The 18,883-nt window shown below is 34.7% G+C and overlaps 1 protein-coding gene across 1 annotated transcript in view; it reads right to left on the bottom strand.

Annotated features, from left to right (window-relative positions):
• The window catches only part of SEC63 (SEC63 homolog, protein translocation regulator), a 72,096-nt gene that overhangs the window by 13,706 nt on the left and 39,507 nt on the right, over window positions 1-18,883 (bottom strand). Inside the window, exons 11-18 of the mRNA XM_037158994.2 lie at window positions 17,671-17,763; window positions 16,739-16,893; window positions 15,065-15,212; window positions 12,450-12,532; window positions 7,873-7,932; window positions 7,497-7,670; window positions 4,129-4,287; window positions 2,012-2,113 (exon numbers count right to left, since the gene is read on the bottom strand). Of these exons, the coding sequence (XP_037014889.2) occupies window positions 2,012-2,113; window positions 4,129-4,287; window positions 7,497-7,670; window positions 7,873-7,932; window positions 12,450-12,532; window positions 15,065-15,212; window positions 16,739-16,893; window positions 17,671-17,763 (974 nt within the window). The remainder of the gene's footprint in view (window positions 1-2,011; window positions 2,114-4,128; window positions 4,288-7,496; window positions 7,671-7,872; window positions 7,933-12,449; window positions 12,533-15,064; window positions 15,213-16,738; window positions 16,894-17,670; window positions 17,764-18,883) is intronic.

Genomic DNA, 18,883 nt, shown 5'->3' with positions numbered 1-18,883 from the left:
TACAACCCTACCATAGTAGTCTGAAAAGAATGAATGTGGCTGTGTTCCAATAAAACTTCATTCACAAGTACAAGCAGGGAAGCAGATCTGTCTGCAGGCTGCAGTTTGCCAATGATGTTTTTAAACCACACAGACCTAGGTTATTTCACTTTTCTAATTGCCACTTTTCTCCTCAGTCAAATGATGAGAGCCTATGCCTACCTCAGGCTGTGTAGTAAAGAGGAACTAAGAAAGCACAAGTAAAATATGTTAGAATGTCTAGCATATAGACTGCAATAAAGTTATGATTATTAATGAAATGAGGTAAATGCCTCTGTTATTTAAGTAGTTCTGACATTTCATCATCAGAAATACCACCATAAGGACATGCATGGTACATAAGAAGCATAGGGATACATTCAAGAACATACATTTCTCCTTGACCTCTGCACTTGGAAAATGCCTCTCCCTCCCCTTTCCAAGGCTACTTGATTAAAATGAGACTCACTCAAAAATATTCATTAAGAAACACATGAATATCAATCTATGGCATGGCACCTGTACCTAGACTCCTTAATACACGTGGTAAAAGCAGGAAAGATGCTCTACCATTGAGTCATTTGCACTAAAAACAAAACTGTTTTTTGGTTGTGTGTGATTCCCAACCATTCTTTACATATTAAATGTAGTGAGTTTCAATAACATGTAAGGCAATTATTAACATAAATCTTTAAGTGGGCAGTGTGTTAGTTAGGGTAGTGGGGTAGATACATTGGAAGGTAGACAGGTAGACATTAGGAAAGTCCTACAGAAATTTTATCTGATAAGTGGTACTTTAAGATGCTTAATGTGCAGATGCAGTTTAAATTGAAAAAGAGTACTTTTACTGCTAAAATGTTCCGAGAAAGTGAATAACTATTTTGCCTATTAACTAAGCATGGCCTAAAATGAAACTATTACAAAGATAAAAATTATGCAGCTTATAAAATCCCATGGCACGTTTAAAAACCCATCACTGAGTGGAATTTATTCACTTGATTTCACTGCAATGGGGAAAATGCCCTTAACAGATGGGCTAATGCTCAGGACACGCCAGAAGATCAGCAGGTACTTTAAGATGGAATCCTAGGCTGATGTCTTTCCAAGTTAAAACAACAGTCTGTGCAGAGCCGCTCATTTATTAGGAAAACCAAATTACTTAGGATTTGCTTTCAACAGGCCCCAGCAACTCCCGATTGACATTCTAGAGCAAAAGCAGATGTATACATGAAACCACCTGCCAAAAGTGAGTGGTAAACAGAAGGTTATGTGGCAAAGCTGTGAGGCAGTCTGTGGAACCGCTTCACTGAACTGAGGCAACAGTTCTTGACCTCGAGCCACAGACAGAATCAGCCATGAAAGTGAAATGTCAAGCCAATCCCAAATTCATTTGAAAGACAAACATAGCCTATCACAGAGATCAAAAGTTGAGCAGGCCACAAACAAGGACAAGGAAACAAACAGCACTGCGATGATTTTGTCCTGACCGAGGGGCTCAGCCAGGCTCGGCTCTAACTGAACTTGGCTGGTCCCATGATTCCCAAGGACTGGGGCAGTTACTGGGCCCAGGGCATGTCTAGTGGCTCCAGGTGGTCAGTAAAGGATCCTCAGAGAAAGCTCATTGGACAAATTTAAGAACTTTTCATCCTATTTAGAACTTGATAGAAGTGAGAGATTCACAACAGCAATGTAGAGCCAAAATATACATTTATATGATTAGCTGCCTGAAGTGCTAATGAAAAAATCATCATAAAGCACAAACCTTAGTAATATGGCACACAAAAACTAAAGCACAGAAAACCACAAAATTTATTTAAAAGTTAACAATCCTCTTTTTAAATACATTCACTGAACACAATTCATATTGAAATGTAACCTTCAAAAATGTGGCCTTTGAGCCAGTACCCACACCACAGAGAGATAAATGGCAACCAAGAAATGTCTGAGAGAAAGTAAATGGAATAAAGAAAAGAGTGGGTTGAGTATAACTCACCTCTGGAAAATACAGACTATAAACAGGATGTGTTATCTTTGATTTGGTTTCCAGTAGAGCTCTCTCCTTTCTCTGTATACTTTGTTGTAATTCTTGCCACTCCTAGTAAAATAAAAATTAAATATTTGAAATCAAGTATGTTTTTGATCATTTTAAGGAGTTTCTTTTTCTAGCTATCTTTCCTGATAATGCTAACTACTGCTAGGTTTAGCCCCACAATCTGATCATTTCCCTGCTCAAAACTTACAGCACTTCTTTTTATAAATCAAATCTAATCTAGTTAGCATAACTACACAGCCCTTCATAATCCATTCCCTGTCGCTGCCTTCCACCCAGCACTCCTCAGTCTAGTCATCTTGCACTTCCTAGACTTCGCTGAACTCACAAAGCTATTGCGCTCCTGCTAAACCCTTTTGGATTTTTGTTTTCCCCTTTCTCTACCTACTGAGTAATGGCAAATTCCTACTCATTATTCTTTTAGGAGCATCTAATGACTAACATATGAGCTCCCGAGTTCCACAAATTTCCCCCTACTCTCTCCTTTGTGCTGTTACTGCACCTTACACTAAATGAGCATGATTTCTTTTGTACTATAATGTTTATTTATCTGCCTTGCCCACTACCCTACCATCATTCAAGGGAAAAACTATTTCATATTTGTCATCTAATGCAATGCTTGCAATGTGACAGATACTAATTATGTTATCTGTATAATTTTCTGTCAATTGAATGTAGTTTTGGCCATCTGAAGAAACTAGTCTGTTAAAAAACCCTGAGAGTCACCCCTACTAACCCTAATTGGCTCAAAAAGGAATCCGTCAACTCTTTCACAGAGCAAGGCTGGGGATAATTTCTTTGCTAGGTTTTACTTTCCTGGCTATAAACTTAATTCCCAAAGTACAAAAACAAAGGCCAGTAACTGTAAACACAGCCATCCTTATTTTTCCCCCAATGGCAGATACATTATTTCCTTTACTTTTATTCTTTGCCCTTTACTTTTTCCTCTTTTCTGGCCTCTGCTTTTGTCTCAGAGATTGTTCAGGGATCTCTTTTTCTCCCCTAAACCACAAGGGTTATTTTGGATCGATGGCCCAGCCAAAAAGAACACCACAAACCTAAAGGGGCAGCTGATCAGTTCAAAAGTTCATTTGCAGGGAATTTCATTACTTGTCCACCAAATATTCTTTCTAGTGCCCTTCCACAAATCATGCGCACCTTAATGCCATGCCATGAAACTTTGTTTTCTATTCTCTACTCTCACAATTTTCATTGCTTAAGGATTCCTTGCTCTTCCTTAATGTCGTATATACCTCTTAAAACAAGATGGCATTCTTACAATGTTAGCTTTTCCCTTTACCAAGCTCTTGACATTACAGTTCACAGTAATGTTTCTTTACCCTGAACATTACATTGAACTTCTGAGACACTCTTCCAAGTAAACTGCTACCTATTTCATAACCCATTTTTCCTTACTCATGCTTCCAGAGGCACCTCCAGCACTGGAAATTGCTTTGAAAGACCAAAGTGACTGCATCTCAAACTAGGTGTTAATCCACTTAGCAGTTTAAGCTTTAAATAAATGAGGATTTCCAATCCTTGTTAGAAACTATTTTTCTTTACAATTTTGACCACTATTCCTCAAAAATAGTCTTAGGAAGCAATACAGGATTATAAAATATACTGGAAGCAAACTGACAAGCAACAAGCGAGCAAGCAAATACACAATAACAAAAACCAAAACTATCATCAGAGGTATAATTCCAATTATTTAAATCTGTAAGCCTTTCAGTTTTTTAAAAGATTTTAAAGAGATTTTATTTATTTATTTTCAGAGAAAGGGAGGGAGAAAGAGAGGGAAACATCAATGTATGTTTGCCTCATGAACTGACAGTAACCAAAGGGGAGTGGGAAGGGATGATAGGAAAAAGTAAAAGGGTCATGAAGGAACATGTGTAAAGGACAAATGGACAAAGCCAAAGGGGGTAGGACTGACTGTGGAAGGTGGGGGGAGGGGGGAACAGGGGGGAGTTGTGGGGGGAAAATGAAGACAACTGTACTTGAACAATAAAAAAATAAAATAAAATTGCACAAAAAAATTTTTTTAAAGTCTGTCTTACTGCTTCATCATCTTTGTTTTGCTTTTCATCTTGTTCTCTATCAGAGTCTTTGTCACTACCATCCTCTTTTTCACTCTGGGAGTCTCTATTGGTTTCTTCTTCTTCAGAATCACTGCCTTTATCAGAAACGTCTTCTTCATCTTCCTTTACTGCAGCTTCCTAAAAGGAAAAAGCAACCAAAAAAGTTCTGAGTATCTCAATGACTGTATCACTCTGAGCCCCTGATGGTAACTTAACTAGTTCAAATTACAATTTCATTATTCATCAACAATTTTAGAGAACTATAAACATTCTGACTTATAAATATGTGAAAGTCAGACTGAAGCTTTAACATTTGGTTCATCTATCTTTTGTTACCTATTTTATTCATTCTTCATAGATGGTAAAATAAAGATATTTTATGCCCATTTGCAATGTATATTACTGCAATGGCTAAGGCGGCTCAAGAAAAATAGGAAGTTTATAGAAAAGCACTGTTATAGGAGTTTAATATTATCTTCTATGACTCAGAGTACAATGCAGTAAGGAAAGCCAATATCCCAGACAAAATACTTACTAGTCCATTTCAAAAAGCAAGAAAAAACACAGCAAAATAAATGCAAAGAAAGAAATCAAAGCGAAAGCAGATACACAAAAGGGAAACCCAAACAAAACCAAAAGTTGGTTCTTTGAAAAAATTAATAAAATTGATCAATGTTATCAGGCAAAAACTAACTCACCAGAGGAAAAAAGAAACAACACAAATTACCCATATTAGGAATAAAAGAGGTAACTACAGATCCAAAAGACATTAAAAATAAAGGCTATATTATTACAGCTTTATGTCAATAGTTGATAACTCAAGAAAAAACAAAGTACTTAAAAAACACAATTATAAAACTGATATAAGAAAAAGTAGAATATGTTGAAGACAAAAACTCTATAGCTAAACCCTTTTTTAAAAACTCTAAGCCCAGATGGCTTCTCTACATAATTCTTCCAAATAAGAAGGAAACAAATCCAACTTTACACATATTCTTCCAGGAAAAAGAGAGACCACTTCCTAACTTGTTTAACGAGGCCAGCATAAATCCAATACAAAAGAATAATAACAAACCAATATTCTCTCATAAAAAGAGATTTAGGAATTGCAAAAAAAAATTATCAAGTCCAGATATATGTAAAAAGGATACTACATTATGACAAATGAGATTTGTTCCAGTAATACAATGATTGTTTAAATTTTTTAACACATTAATATAATCTGCCATATTAGCATAAAGAATTATTATACAATCACCTCATCAGATGGAGATGAAGCAGTTAATAAAATCTGGTATCTGTTCATAAAAATTCTCAGCATGGAAATAGAGGGGAACACTTCCTTAAATTGATAACAAATACCTACAAAAAACCTAGACCTAACATCACCACACTTCATAGTAAAATAATGTTTGCTTTCTCCCTGAAGTCAGTAAGGAGACATAAGTAGTCACCATCTTTACTTCTAATCAACATTAAGTTCTAGCCTGTATATTAGGAAAAAAGAGCATATAAGATTAAAAAAAAAAAAAAAGGCAAAACTGTCTTTATTCCCAGATGGCATAATTATGTATGCAGACAATTTTTTAAAAAATATCTACAAGAGGTTAAAATGATTATTAATTCATCAAGACTCTGATACAAAATCAATGTTTAAAAAGCAACTTTATTTTTCTACGTCAGCAATTAAAATTGTAGAATGATTTTTTAAAATGTTAATTGAAGCAACAGCATCAGAAAGCATCAAATGCCTAGGAGTAAACCTAATGAAAAATGAACCACAGCACTGCCACTGGAAATTACCAAAAACTGCTAAGAAAAATTAAAGACCCAAATTAATAAAGATAAACCATGATTGTGAATTAAAACCTAGTATTGTTCACATGTGAATTCTCCCCATAGTGAACCATAGGTTCAATGCAATACCAGTCTAAATCGCAGCAGATTTTTTTTCATGGAAATTGTCAAGCTTATTCTAAAAATTTAGCTGGAAATGCAAAGGACCTAAATAGTCAAGACAATTTGAAGAAGTGAAATAAGAGTTTGATGACTTACACTAACATATTTCAAGACTTAACATAAGGCTATCATAATTAAGACAGCGTGATATTGCACAAGAATAGACAAATAACCAATGAAATGGAGTAGAGAGTCCATAAACACACCTACACATATACTATTATAGTAACTTGTTTTACAGCAGGTCACCATTGCAATTCAGGCAGGAACATATGATCTTTTCAGCAAATGGTGCTAGAATAAAGTGGTCCATAATCCCTACTTCACACTACTCATAAAAATTAATTCAAGATATATCATAGTGCTAAATATAACAAGTAAAATAATAATACTTACAAAAGAAAACAAACTATCTCATGTGAGGCAGAAATGTCAAACAAGACAAAAGAACTAACCACAGAAGACTGATGAAATAGACTTCATTAAAATTAGGAGCCACCAAAATCTACCATGAAGAGTGAAAAACAACTCATATCCAGAATACAGAAAGGAATCTTAAAAATTCATGAGACAAACAGCCCAGTAGAAAAAGAGAACATCCAAATGACCAGTAAGCATATGAACAGGTGCTAACCATCACTAGTCATCAGGTAAATACAAGTAAAAATCATACACAAAGAGAGACCACAACAGATCTATCACAGTGGCTAAAATAAAAAAAAGACTGGTAAAACAAAACATTGGTGAGGGTGTGGAACAACTGGATTCATTATTTGCTGGCAGGAGCATAAAATGGTACAACTTTGGAAAATGGGCTCTTTCAACAAGCTAACCATACACCTAGTTTTATGAACCCGCAATTCCACTGCTAAGTATATACCCAAGAAAAATGTCCACAAAATGAAATGCACAAGAACAAACACAGCACCTTTATTTATAGAAGGCAAAAAGTAGAAACAACCCAAATGTACACCAACCACAGAACAGATAGATAAATTGTGGTATATTAATACAATAGACTATCACACACCAACACACACACACACGGGAATGAACTGCTGCTACACTCAGTACAAATGAATATCACAAACATGATGGTGAATCAAGGCAGCCAAACATAATTCCATTTACATGAAGTTTAAGAGCAGGCAAAACTAATTTATAGCAATAACAGAACAAGGGGGAGGATAAGAAGGTGGATGGAAGGGTCACTGATTGAAAATGGCACAAGAGAGCTTTCTAGGGTGCTGGTAAGATTTTATATTTGATCTGGGTATCATGAGTACATACATACATAAAACTTCAGGAGCTGTACAATAAGGCTGAAATATTTTAGTTTATGGTACACCCCAATAAAGATAATTACATAATTACAATAATAAACTTACACTCCCAATGACTCCATTTGCTTGCTTTTGTTTCTGCTGCTTTGATTGTGATAAGGGCACAGGTATAGGTTTTTTTTTTACAGTTTTCTTTTTTTTTGATTTAGTGGTTTTCTTGGGTCCTTTACTCTTCTGTTGCCATCCTCCTTTTGTCCTGTTCTTGTTAGGATCACCTTGCTATAAATCAAAACACATATACACACTCAGAAATCATAGCAATTGTTTCACATGGAAGTCCTACTAATTTTTACATGGAAATGGCTAAACTAAATGTTTTCATAAACTGAATGATTATCCTGCAGCAATATAAATCAGTCAGAGAACAAAACAAAATATTTCTATCACCAAGACAGATAGGTAAGAAAACTCAAGTTTTTACCACTTCTTCTGCGGGCTGTTCCTCTGCGGCACAGATGGACTGCTCCTTTTCAAATACTTCCTAGAAGTGATGAGAAGAAAAACACACAGTCTGTCCATCAGTATTTATCTTTCAGGTAAGCAAAACAATCTTCCAAAATATATTACTAGTAAGTTTTTAAATTGGAGAAAACGGGGATGGGTAGGGAGGACAGGAAACTGAAGCAATCATTAAATGATAAACATGTTCAAATTTAGCAATTACTAAATGCAAATTCAGACATTACTTCTGAAATATCTCACATCTGTCCTGAATATTTTTGAAAAATACACTCTACTGAAATTTACAGTTACAGTGACTTAAGATATGTCAACTCATTATAAACTCAAAAATATTTTATAATTTAAATTTTTACTTTCATTCTAATAGTAACCAGACAGGACTATTTTGATGTTATGAAAATACGAATGTTACATTATTTTCATTATAACATGAAAACATGAGACCAGTATTAGTTTATTCATTACTGTCAGTGATATTGCTCATTGGATCTGTAACTAAAAAGTGGAACACCAAGACAATTCACATACCATCCACCATATAATCCATTTAGAATCAGTACATTTAACCTTAAATTCCAGTAAGAATCTATACAAGAAAATGATGAATGATGTGGGTTGTGTTTAATAAACTTCCTGGAATTATTAAAGCTAACAAGTAAACACAGTAACAACTGTTAGGCTCTAAACTGTCAGCCTAACCCAGGAGTCAGCAAACTGTGTTCCACTGCCTGCTTTTTAAACAAAGTTGTACTGGAACACAATCATGCCAATTTGTCAGTTCAGTAGTTGCTACAGAGATGATGTGGCCTAGAACATCTAAAACATTTACCACCTGGACCTTTATAGAAAACTTTGCCACTCCTAGTCTAATTCTATCCTCTCTGCTTCATTTCTTCATTTATTACTGGGTTGTGATGGTTAATTATAGAGTTCATACAAGAATTGAACAATGAATACTTGATTCTTTCCCTTCAACCAGAGCAGTTTTGTCTTTTCTTCTGCCAGTTATTCCAGAGTACCAACAGCCCAAGACTGATTTTTTTTGTTCATTTCTCAGGCTGGAAATGCCAAAGCATGTAGGCAATACAAACTTAGATTCTAAACCCAGTCCTGACCCCTGGCGAAGTTTCCTCTTCTCCCAGGAGGTACCTCTCATCTAGAATCCATGACACAAATGCTCCCTTACCTCTCGATACCGTAAAATTCAACATCTTTTGACTTGATATTCCCTACTACAAAAGATGCTTTTCCTACCACAGGTTTTAGACATGGGGTTTAAATGCAGCGGACGTTTCCTGTAGATGTTCACAGACCCAACAGCAGAACAGGCTAGAGTCTACTACTAGCTGAATAAACTAACTTAAAATACTATAGTCTATTAAAAACAAGTTACAACCACAGTTATAACTTGGGAAATAATATAAATATGTAATAAAAACTGAGAAAAACAAGATGCAGAAAACATACACATGACTGGATTTAATCAAAGAGAATGAGAAACAGGCCATGTTTATGTATATGCACATACATATATACAACCATGGAGAAACATACTAAAGGATATACACAAGACTGAATTCTGGTCACTGGGGACTGGCAAGGGGTTTCCTGAGGGAGGGGAGTGAGAGAAGGGATTCGTGATAAAAACATCACGTAACTATGGATATTCATGCATTAGGATATCTAAAGGCATGAGCTTCAGAACTGATCATCTCAGAATGACAGGATTTTAGGTGATGTTAGTTTCTTCCTACACTTTTCTGCATTGCCTGAGTTTTTTTCTCAGGGTGAATTTCTCACATTAGAAAATAGTTAATTTCATTATAATTTTTTAAAAGATTTTATATATTTATCTTCAGAAGGAAAGAGAAAGAGAGGAAGAGAAATATCAATGTATGGTTGCCTCTCGTATGTCCCCTGCCGGGAACTGGCCTGCAACCTAGGCATGTGCCCTGACTGGGAATCGAACCACGATACTCTGGTTCGCAGGCCTGCACTCAATCCACTGAGCTACACCAGCCAGGGCAATTTTTTTATTTTATTAAAAAAAATAAAAGGGGAGTAAGTTCTCTAAAAAAATTAACTAAATAGGAGTAGGTGGTAAAATTCCCAATAATAATCAACAATGACCTCTGTATAGCACTTTTAAGTTTATGAATTATACACATATTACCCTGTTACTGTAATATTTTATAAAGAATTAGATCACCACATGAAGAAATAATCTTTTCCAAGATTTTTTTGTGTGGGTGACAACTAATGTGAAAAACTATAGGAGTTCATTTAAAATTTCAAAACAACTAAAAAAACCTGAAAAATTCAATTCTGCTACTTAATAGTTTTGATTTGAGAATGTGTAACTTAAAATGAGAAATTAAACATAAAAACCTTAAAACATAACTTTTTTCTTTTTACTACATTTATTGAAACTTCTGGTCTAGATGGAGGTGTAGATAAACACACTTAACCTCCTCACACAACTACAGAAAAAATTAATACTAGACTACAAAACAAGTATCACCCAGAACCATCAGAAAATTAAACCATCAGGATTTAAAGAAGCCATATTCATCCAGACAGGTAGGAGGGGCAGAGACATGGAGAGAGGTGAAGAGGCACAGAAAGGCAGTGAATGACTGGCCCCACATTCACATGTGGTAGATAAAAATCAGGAGGGATACCTCAGGAGCCAGGGATCCTGACACCAATCAGATCCCCCAGCAGCCCAGGGTTCCAGCACCAGGAAGACAAATCCCCATAATTTCTGGCTGTAAGAACCAGTGGGGGTTAAAGCAGCAAAAGAAACTGCCAGATTCTTGGGGGACTCCTCTTAAAGGGCCCACATGAACTTAAGACTTACACAGACCCACCACTTCTGGGATTCAGCATGAGGACAACAGCTGAAAGGGCACAGGAGTCATACAGAGAGAAAGTGAAGTGACTAGAAACACGGTGAGTGCTAGGAGACAGCTTTCTCTCAGGCAAACTACCAGAAGCCAGGCAACAGCACTGTCCGCTCTGTAAGACCTGCCCCCACACAGAGCCCCAAACTGGTGAAACAGGCTACCCCACCCTGGTGACCTAAGGCTCCACCCCACACAATTTACAGGTCTGCTCTTCTACAACATGCCATACTACTAAGATAAGGAATCAAAGCACCTCTACCTAATACACAGAAACAAACACAGGAAGGCTGCCAAATTGAGGAAACAAAGAAATATGGCCCAAATGAAAGAACAGAACAAAATTCCAGAAAAAGAATTAAACAAAATGGGGATAACCAACCTATCAGATGCAGAGTTCAAAAATACTGTTTATTAGGATGCTAAAGGAATTCATTGAGTACAGCAACACCATAAAAAAGACCCAGGCAGTAATGAAGGTTACATTTAGTGAAAAAAAGAAAAGTCTACAGGGAACCAACGGCAGAGGGGATGAAGCCCAAAATTAAATCAACAATTTGAAATGTAAGGAAGAAAAAAGCATTCAATTGAAACAGCCAGAAGAAAGAAGCATTAGAAAAAACAAGGACTGTTTAAGAACCTTCTGGGACATTTCCAAATGTACCAACATTCAAATCATAGGGGTGCCAGAAGGAGAAGAGGAGGAGGAGCAAAAAATTGAAAACTTATTTGAAAAAATAATGAAACAAAAGTTCCCTAATAGTGAAGGAAATAGACATGCAAGTCCAGGAAGCACAGAGACCCAAACAAGATGGCTCCAAGGAGGTCCACACCAAAGCACATCATAATTAATATGCCAAAGGTTTAAGATAAGGAGAGTCTTAAAAACAGCAAGAAAAAAGCAGAGTTACCTACAATGGAGTTCCCATTAGACTATCAGCAGATTTCTCAAAAGAAACTTTGCAGGCTAAAAGGGACTGGCAAGAAGTATTTCAAAGTGATAAAAAGCAAGGACCTATAACCTAGATTACTCTATCCAGCAAAGCTATCATGTAGAATGGAAGGGCAGATAAAGTGCTTCCCAAACAAGGTAAAGTTAAAGCAGTTCATTATCACCAAGCCATTAATTACATGAAATGTTAAAGACACTTACTTAAGAAAAAGATCAAAACTATGAACATTAAAATGGCAACAAACTCACAATTATCAACAACTGAATCTAAAAAAGCTAAGCAAATAACCAGAACAGAAAGAGAATCATAGATATGGAGATCACTTGGAAGGTTATCAGCTGTAAAAGGGAAGACAAAGAATGGGGGAAAAGGTGCTAGAATTAAGCAAGAAGTGTAAATTGATATGTATAAAATAGGCAGGGGGATTTTAAGAACAGTATAGGAAATGGAGAGGCCAAAGAACTTACATGTACAATTCATGGACATGAACTGGGGTAGGCGGTGGGGAGAATGCTGGAGGGAATAGGGTTACAAGGCTAAGGGGGATAAAGGGGGGAAAACTAGGACAACTATAGTAGCATATCCATAAAATATATTTAAATAAATGAATAAATGTATTGTGGTGACACAGGTTAAACAATACATGACTTAAAGCATAAAAATACAAATAGATTACTTACTGCCATTGTTTGCCTCGTCAATTTAACCAACACTGTAACTAGAGATCCTACTGTGATGTTGTTGCTGTCTTCATCATCCAATACTGAAAGAAAAATTGATTAAAAATCAAAATTAAACCCTATGTCAACACGAACAAAATTTAACTTACCAAAATGAATCTGGTACTTCAGCATGTCAAATATACTGTGTTTTAAACTTAAATAAAAAATAATTTAGTAGCTGTCTACTCTGTATAAGGTTCTGAAGTAGATGCCTTTAGCAATGTACTCATTTAAATCTTTAAACTAGCTCTATGATAGATTATTATTACTTCTACTTTAAAGAATAAACTGAGATTCAGAAATAAAGTAAAATGCCTAAGGTGACAGAATGGCTAAACTAGCAATGCCAAGTTTCAAATCCAGGTTTTAAACAAAGTACAATGTGAGGATTACAACACCATAGCTTTCTCTCATTGTGATACTGGAAACAGGATTGTATCGCTCTATTAAATTGTGCAAACCTTACATTCTGAATATTTTACCTGTATGATCAGTGCCTATCAGAATGAAATAATCAAAGCTAGCATTTCAAGCCACATCAAAAGGATTTATTTTTAAGAGAAGAACTTCAAAATATTGTTTATATTTTTAAAAATATTTTTGCAATAGTTTTTTGCGATTATGTTTTGCCATACATACATTTGCCATATAGCCCCAAAGTCTAATAATAAATTCAGTATTAAGATTACATTAAAAGAAACTAACATTAAATAACTTACCAAACATTATCTTCCATCAAATGAAGATATAACTAATTTTTCCTCCAGATTTTATCTATAAATGTTATGCATTTCTGCCTCCAGGTTTTTCTAAGTTTGCTGTGTTTATTTTACGTAGGTTTAGACAAGCCTACTCTGTTCTGGCCTGCACTGACATACCAGCAGTCGGAGAAGAACAGCCTCCGACAACCTGTAACTGCCATCTCATGCACTGGCTGTGAGACACAACAGCTGGGCATCAAAAAAGGCTGCAACACCCTTTCTTCAACCTAGAAGTCTCCTTTACTCCAAATAAAACTGGAACTACATTTTAATCCAAACAGCAAAGCTATATGTGCATGGGCATTGCACATGAATTAACAGCTCTAACAATGTCTACCTGCCTTTTGATGGGAAGAGTGAACAAGAGCCTACAAGAAATTCTGCGTATCATCTAGAAATGTGGGAAAAGGGATCCACCATCTCCAGCACTGGATCAAGCAGATACCCCTTTTCCTGCTTCTGTCATTCTTCTACTCTCCCTCCATTACCAATGGTACTCATACTACACATTTGGACAGCACTGTAAAAATACAAAGTAAATTGTCTATACAAAATACTATGGAATGAAACACATCCTAATGACCTGCACTGAGACTGAGTAATATCACCTTAATTACCCATGTAATAAAAAATATCTCAGTTTTTTAAGCAGCACGTATTTTTACAACCCTTGATATATCAAAGACTATCTCTTCAGTCCCAAACTAGATTGTTGAGTGGTTTCTGATTAAATTATTATGGTCCTAAATAAAGTTTTATGTTTTTAATGTTTGAAAACTCATGGACCCACAAGGAAATACTAACTCCCCATCAAAGAAGCCCCAGTGTTCACATGTATCCCATGTGCCAGACAAAGTGAAGCCAGAATGCTATTTACCTTGCTTTCCTCAATCACCCAATCTTTGGGAGCCATTAATTTCCTCAATTCCAATAGAATGAAAACTCAATAAGGAAGAGGCTTTGTCTTAACCGCTGCTTCCCCAACACCCTGAAGGAGAGTAGCTCAGTATTTGCTGAATGAGTAAGTGCACATTGTTTGTGTCATTCACTTAAGACTTAGCCTATGACTCCTTGCTTTAATCCTATGTTTATGGCCTATTTCTCCAATGAGACTATCAGCCATTTAAAGACAGCAACCATTCCTAACGCATCTTTTAATCCTGGCCTCACAAGAATGTTACCAAAACAGTAACCTAGTACAACACATCAAAGCTAGGAACAATGCCACATTGAAGAAATGGAGCAGCTAATCTCTAATTCTGTCATTCTATGATATTACTGAGCTATTAAAATGGGAACAAACAGGATAATTATGGAGGTAAAAAAAAATCTCTACTTTTTTCACTCCAAGCAAACATAAAGATAGCAGTGAAGTCAGGAAAAACACATGTAATATAGAAGAGAATATGGCAATTTTTAAGGCTTAAAATAAGTTAGATTTTAAAAATTAATTTTAGAACTAAGCAGCTATGTTTTTCACACTAACAACAGATATATTTTAAGTATCTTTCATTACATCTGGAACTCTCATTCTTTGAAAAGTTAAGATATTCCTGAAAGTTGAACTACAGAAAAGCCCTCAAATTTAATCCTATTACAAGAATAAAAGAGCAGAAAACTCTATTAGTATTCTCAAAACTGTTAGTATATATCATTTTCCATCACAGTAAATCTGACAGGTAACTACAGTACTGCAAATAGTTTTAATTAAAAGTTATGTTATTAAATGAAGTGTTTTGAGAACCCTGAGTCAAATAAAGAGCCATTCTATCAAAAGGGAAGCAGTGTTCCACAGAGGAACCTCCCACTTACCCTGTGACTTTATGTCCATAGTCACATAAGGAAAACTCCCAAGAACAGCCATAACCTCTTCATATTTTTCATCTTCAAGGAAATGTAGTAGACTGCGACGATCTGCTTCTTTTAAACTCACCAAATCCTGGATAGTCTTAATTTTGTACTGAATTTAAAAAGAGAGAAAGAAAATAAATCCCTGTCATAAAACTTTCCATAAAGAAAAATTATTAGTATGTTTACTTAAAATCTGAGACAGTAGAGAAAAATGTTAAATTTTTATATATATTTCAAAGCAAATAAAACTTTATAGCATTTCATGGCCTTTTTCTCCAAGAAAATTTAAATTTAGAATTTTTTAATTATAAAGTTAATACAGGTTTTTTTTAATTAGAAAAAATGGGGGGAGACAAGTATAAGGGGACTAAGTGGTAATGGAAAAAAAACAAAGATTAAATAAAAGTTTTTTAATTAAAAAAGTAAATATCAAAAAAAGTCATAGAAAAAATATTCATATAGAATCTTGACCCAAGCAACAACTGTTGTTATTGGATGTGCTCGGTTCATTGACCTTTATTTTCAATTTTAATAAAAACCTTTAAGAGTATGAATTTATCTCCAAGTACCGCTATACCCTAAAGGTTCTACTACAGAATACTCTCATTTTCTAAATACAGTGTCCATTATTACAGTAACATCCATCTTGGCTAAATGGATACTTAGGAGAGTAATCTTAATTTTCAGTAGTTTGGTGATAGTTATTAATTTTACTTCCACAGGCACAGATTAAATCATAAGGCATGTGAAATGCCTTCTGAATTCTAATACTTTCATTTATGACTTAATAAAATGTGATCAAATTTATAAGTATAACAGTTACTTGAAAAGAGAAGTCTGATGCAAATTTCTTACATGCATTTACTAGTTTTACCTTAATATACTATCAAATCTAATGTCTATCTTCTGCCTATTTTGTCTAACACATTCAAAGTAATGTCAAAATCTACAAAATTACAATTTCATTCAGTGTTTCCTTATATTTTCTCAAATTTTTCATTTTTCATGTCTTTACTATAGACTGTATTTTCTAAATAAGAATTATCTTTATCTACTTATTTTTTTTAGTTTTTTTTTAATTTAGAGAGAGAGGAAAGGGGAAGGAGAGGGGAGAGAGCTATTCCACCTATTTATGTTTGCATTCATGGTTTGTATTTATGCTCCTTGTATGTGCCCTGACTGGGGATCAAACCCACAACCTTGGCTTGTTAGCACAATGCTCTAACCAAATGAGCTAACTGGCCAGAGCTGATTGACTTATTTTTGAAAGCCTATTCTGTTCATACTAAACTCATAAACCATCACCCAACATTTAAGACACATATAAAATTACTGGAAAGTATACAGTCTATTTTTTACTTGGTATATGTATTTTTAGTAACATAAAGAACAAAGGGTCAACTGCTATAAAGGCACTGACTGCATGGTAAAATCACTTGTACTTGTAAGATATTAAATAGTTACTTAGTCAAAAAAATGTTAACAGAACCAGTTGAGGGATAGTTTTAAAATGTTCAAGATATTTTAAATCTAAGAAATTCATAATAACCATTCCTAATAGAAGACTTTCACTCGTGCTATCTTTAACTGACATGACAAACTGCTTCAAACGAATTTTCAAGTACAAAGAATTACCTTTTTATGATTAGAAACCCTTCTAAGATTGTCCTCTTCAATGTGAGGGAGCTGCAGAAGGGGAGACTTAAACTGCTGAAGGCCTTGCACAGCCATCTGAGAGAGCTTCATGCAGTTTTCTAGGGATGCCAAAGTTGGAGCACGAAACTCCCTTTCTTAGAAAGAATAGGAGGAAAAGAAAAAACAGGGCTGGACTTTTTATATGTTCAGGAGGATACAATTCATGACAAAAATAAGATTTATGTGAACATCTTTAGCCCTCCAAATTTTAAAATCACAATGTTGATTTTCCTTTAAAAATTAATGGATAAGATAAAAAGTATATATACAAACTTGGCCAAATGAACATTATCCAGCAACCATTGATTCAACATAAAAATTCTTTGCATGACCTCCAAAAACAGTAAATTATCAGACATTATCAGTATCAAGAACATACTGACACCAGGCCAAGAACTGACATCATCCATAATAACAAACCACAACCGCTACCTCCTTTTTTATGAGCCTCTCTCTCCCTTTCCATTACTGGCCACAACTCCCTCAGCCTTCTTTCCCTTCATGCAAAATACTACATGTCATATGAATCATCATTACATAACTTAAAGAATTATTTTAAACTCATTGTTAAAATACAAAATATCCGGACTCTAAAAATAATCAAAGGAAGGAAAAGGATATTTTAAATCTTTGCAAACAATAAATAACAATAAAGAATATGAAAAAATTAAATTCAAAATATAAGTTGTGATATTTACATATGGAAAATATAAGGAAAGAAATAAGAAAAACCATAAATAAAACTAGGAAAGCTGATTCAACTTATAGACAGAATTATAGGTAAGTACCCACAAAATCTTATAACTATGAGGTATAATCTGCATATGCTTGCAAGAAAAAGTACAACATAATTAATTGTATCTCCTCCTCACCTTCACGACTCCGGGCCATTATTATTAGTTGGCAGATTACATTAACCACTTCTTGAAGTAGGGAAGGGCATTTTTTCAACATAAATTGCTGATCTGCAAAACAATAGAAAAACCTGACAAATCATTCTACCTTTACAGTCCAAAAATTAATACCAAATTTAAGGTATTCTACAAATATCTCATATGACCTCAGAATTTTACAGGCTGAATGCATGAGTATCTAATAGGTAGCAATATGCCACAAATCAGTTAGAAAACCATAACTCAGAGTAGATGTTTCGAAGGCAAATTTTTAATAGTATGTGGTGGGCTTTATTAATTAACCCATTACTTTTTTTTTAAACAGACTAATTTTTAACTTCATCTTACTATATTTAAGAACTTTAGTAATTTTCTTCTTGTGCACATAACTAAGAGTATAATTATGGATAAATTCAAAGGCTAAGATTGAGAAAAATGTCAACTAAAGGCACAGAGAGGAAGACAGGAAGAAATGAAGGATGAGGAGGAGTGGGGGGAAGACTCCTCCTCACTATTATATTATTCTGCATATAATAGTTAAGCATTAAGATCATCCATTTTTAGGTTAATATTCAACCTAAAAAATTTTGTTCCCTATTTCTTAGATAACTGGTTAAAATGGAAGCTTCATATTGGTACAAAACAGGAATAAAATGATTCAATAACTTGCAACTCTAATAACAATGCTTAAACAGTGCTCCTTCATTCCATCATAAGCATCCTATCCTATCACCAATCACTGAGCATCAACTGGCCTTTGTTTCAGAGGCATTTGATTACATTATTGGTTTAAAAGGGGAAGAAGGGTTAATTGAGAAAGAACATTTATTCCCTAAGAATACTTTCTTTTAAAACTTCAATTGAAATAATGCAAGTGAAGAAGAGATGACACTGTTTCATGACATCCCTCAAAACACCACTGTCTCAATCTACTACTCTTCTTTTAATCAGAACAGATGGCTTCAAGTACTTAAGAAGCTTTAAATAAAGATTACAGAGTGGTGGTGGTGGAGTAATACAGTTGATCCAGGTATCTGTTGTGAAATCCATTTTTTTTCCTCCTCCGCAAAAAATTACAAAATCCTTTTTTAAAGTCATTAGAACTTGTTGCATAATCTGAAATTGACTAAATATTTCTCTTTTAGAATATTCTCTCACTGTGAAATATTAAATTTTAACATTTGCTGTAACA

This window comes from Artibeus jamaicensis, unplaced genomic scaffold (assembly GCF_021234435.1).
Source record: "Artibeus jamaicensis isolate MK-2021 breed Jamaican fruit bat unplaced genomic scaffold, CSHL_Jam_final contig_387, whole genome shotgun sequence".
Lineage (NCBI taxonomy): Eukaryota > Metazoa > Chordata > Mammalia > Chiroptera > Phyllostomidae > Artibeus > Artibeus jamaicensis.
The sequence above is the reverse complement of the archived record's forward strand: the minus strand, read 5'-3'. Positions and strand labels throughout refer to the sequence as shown.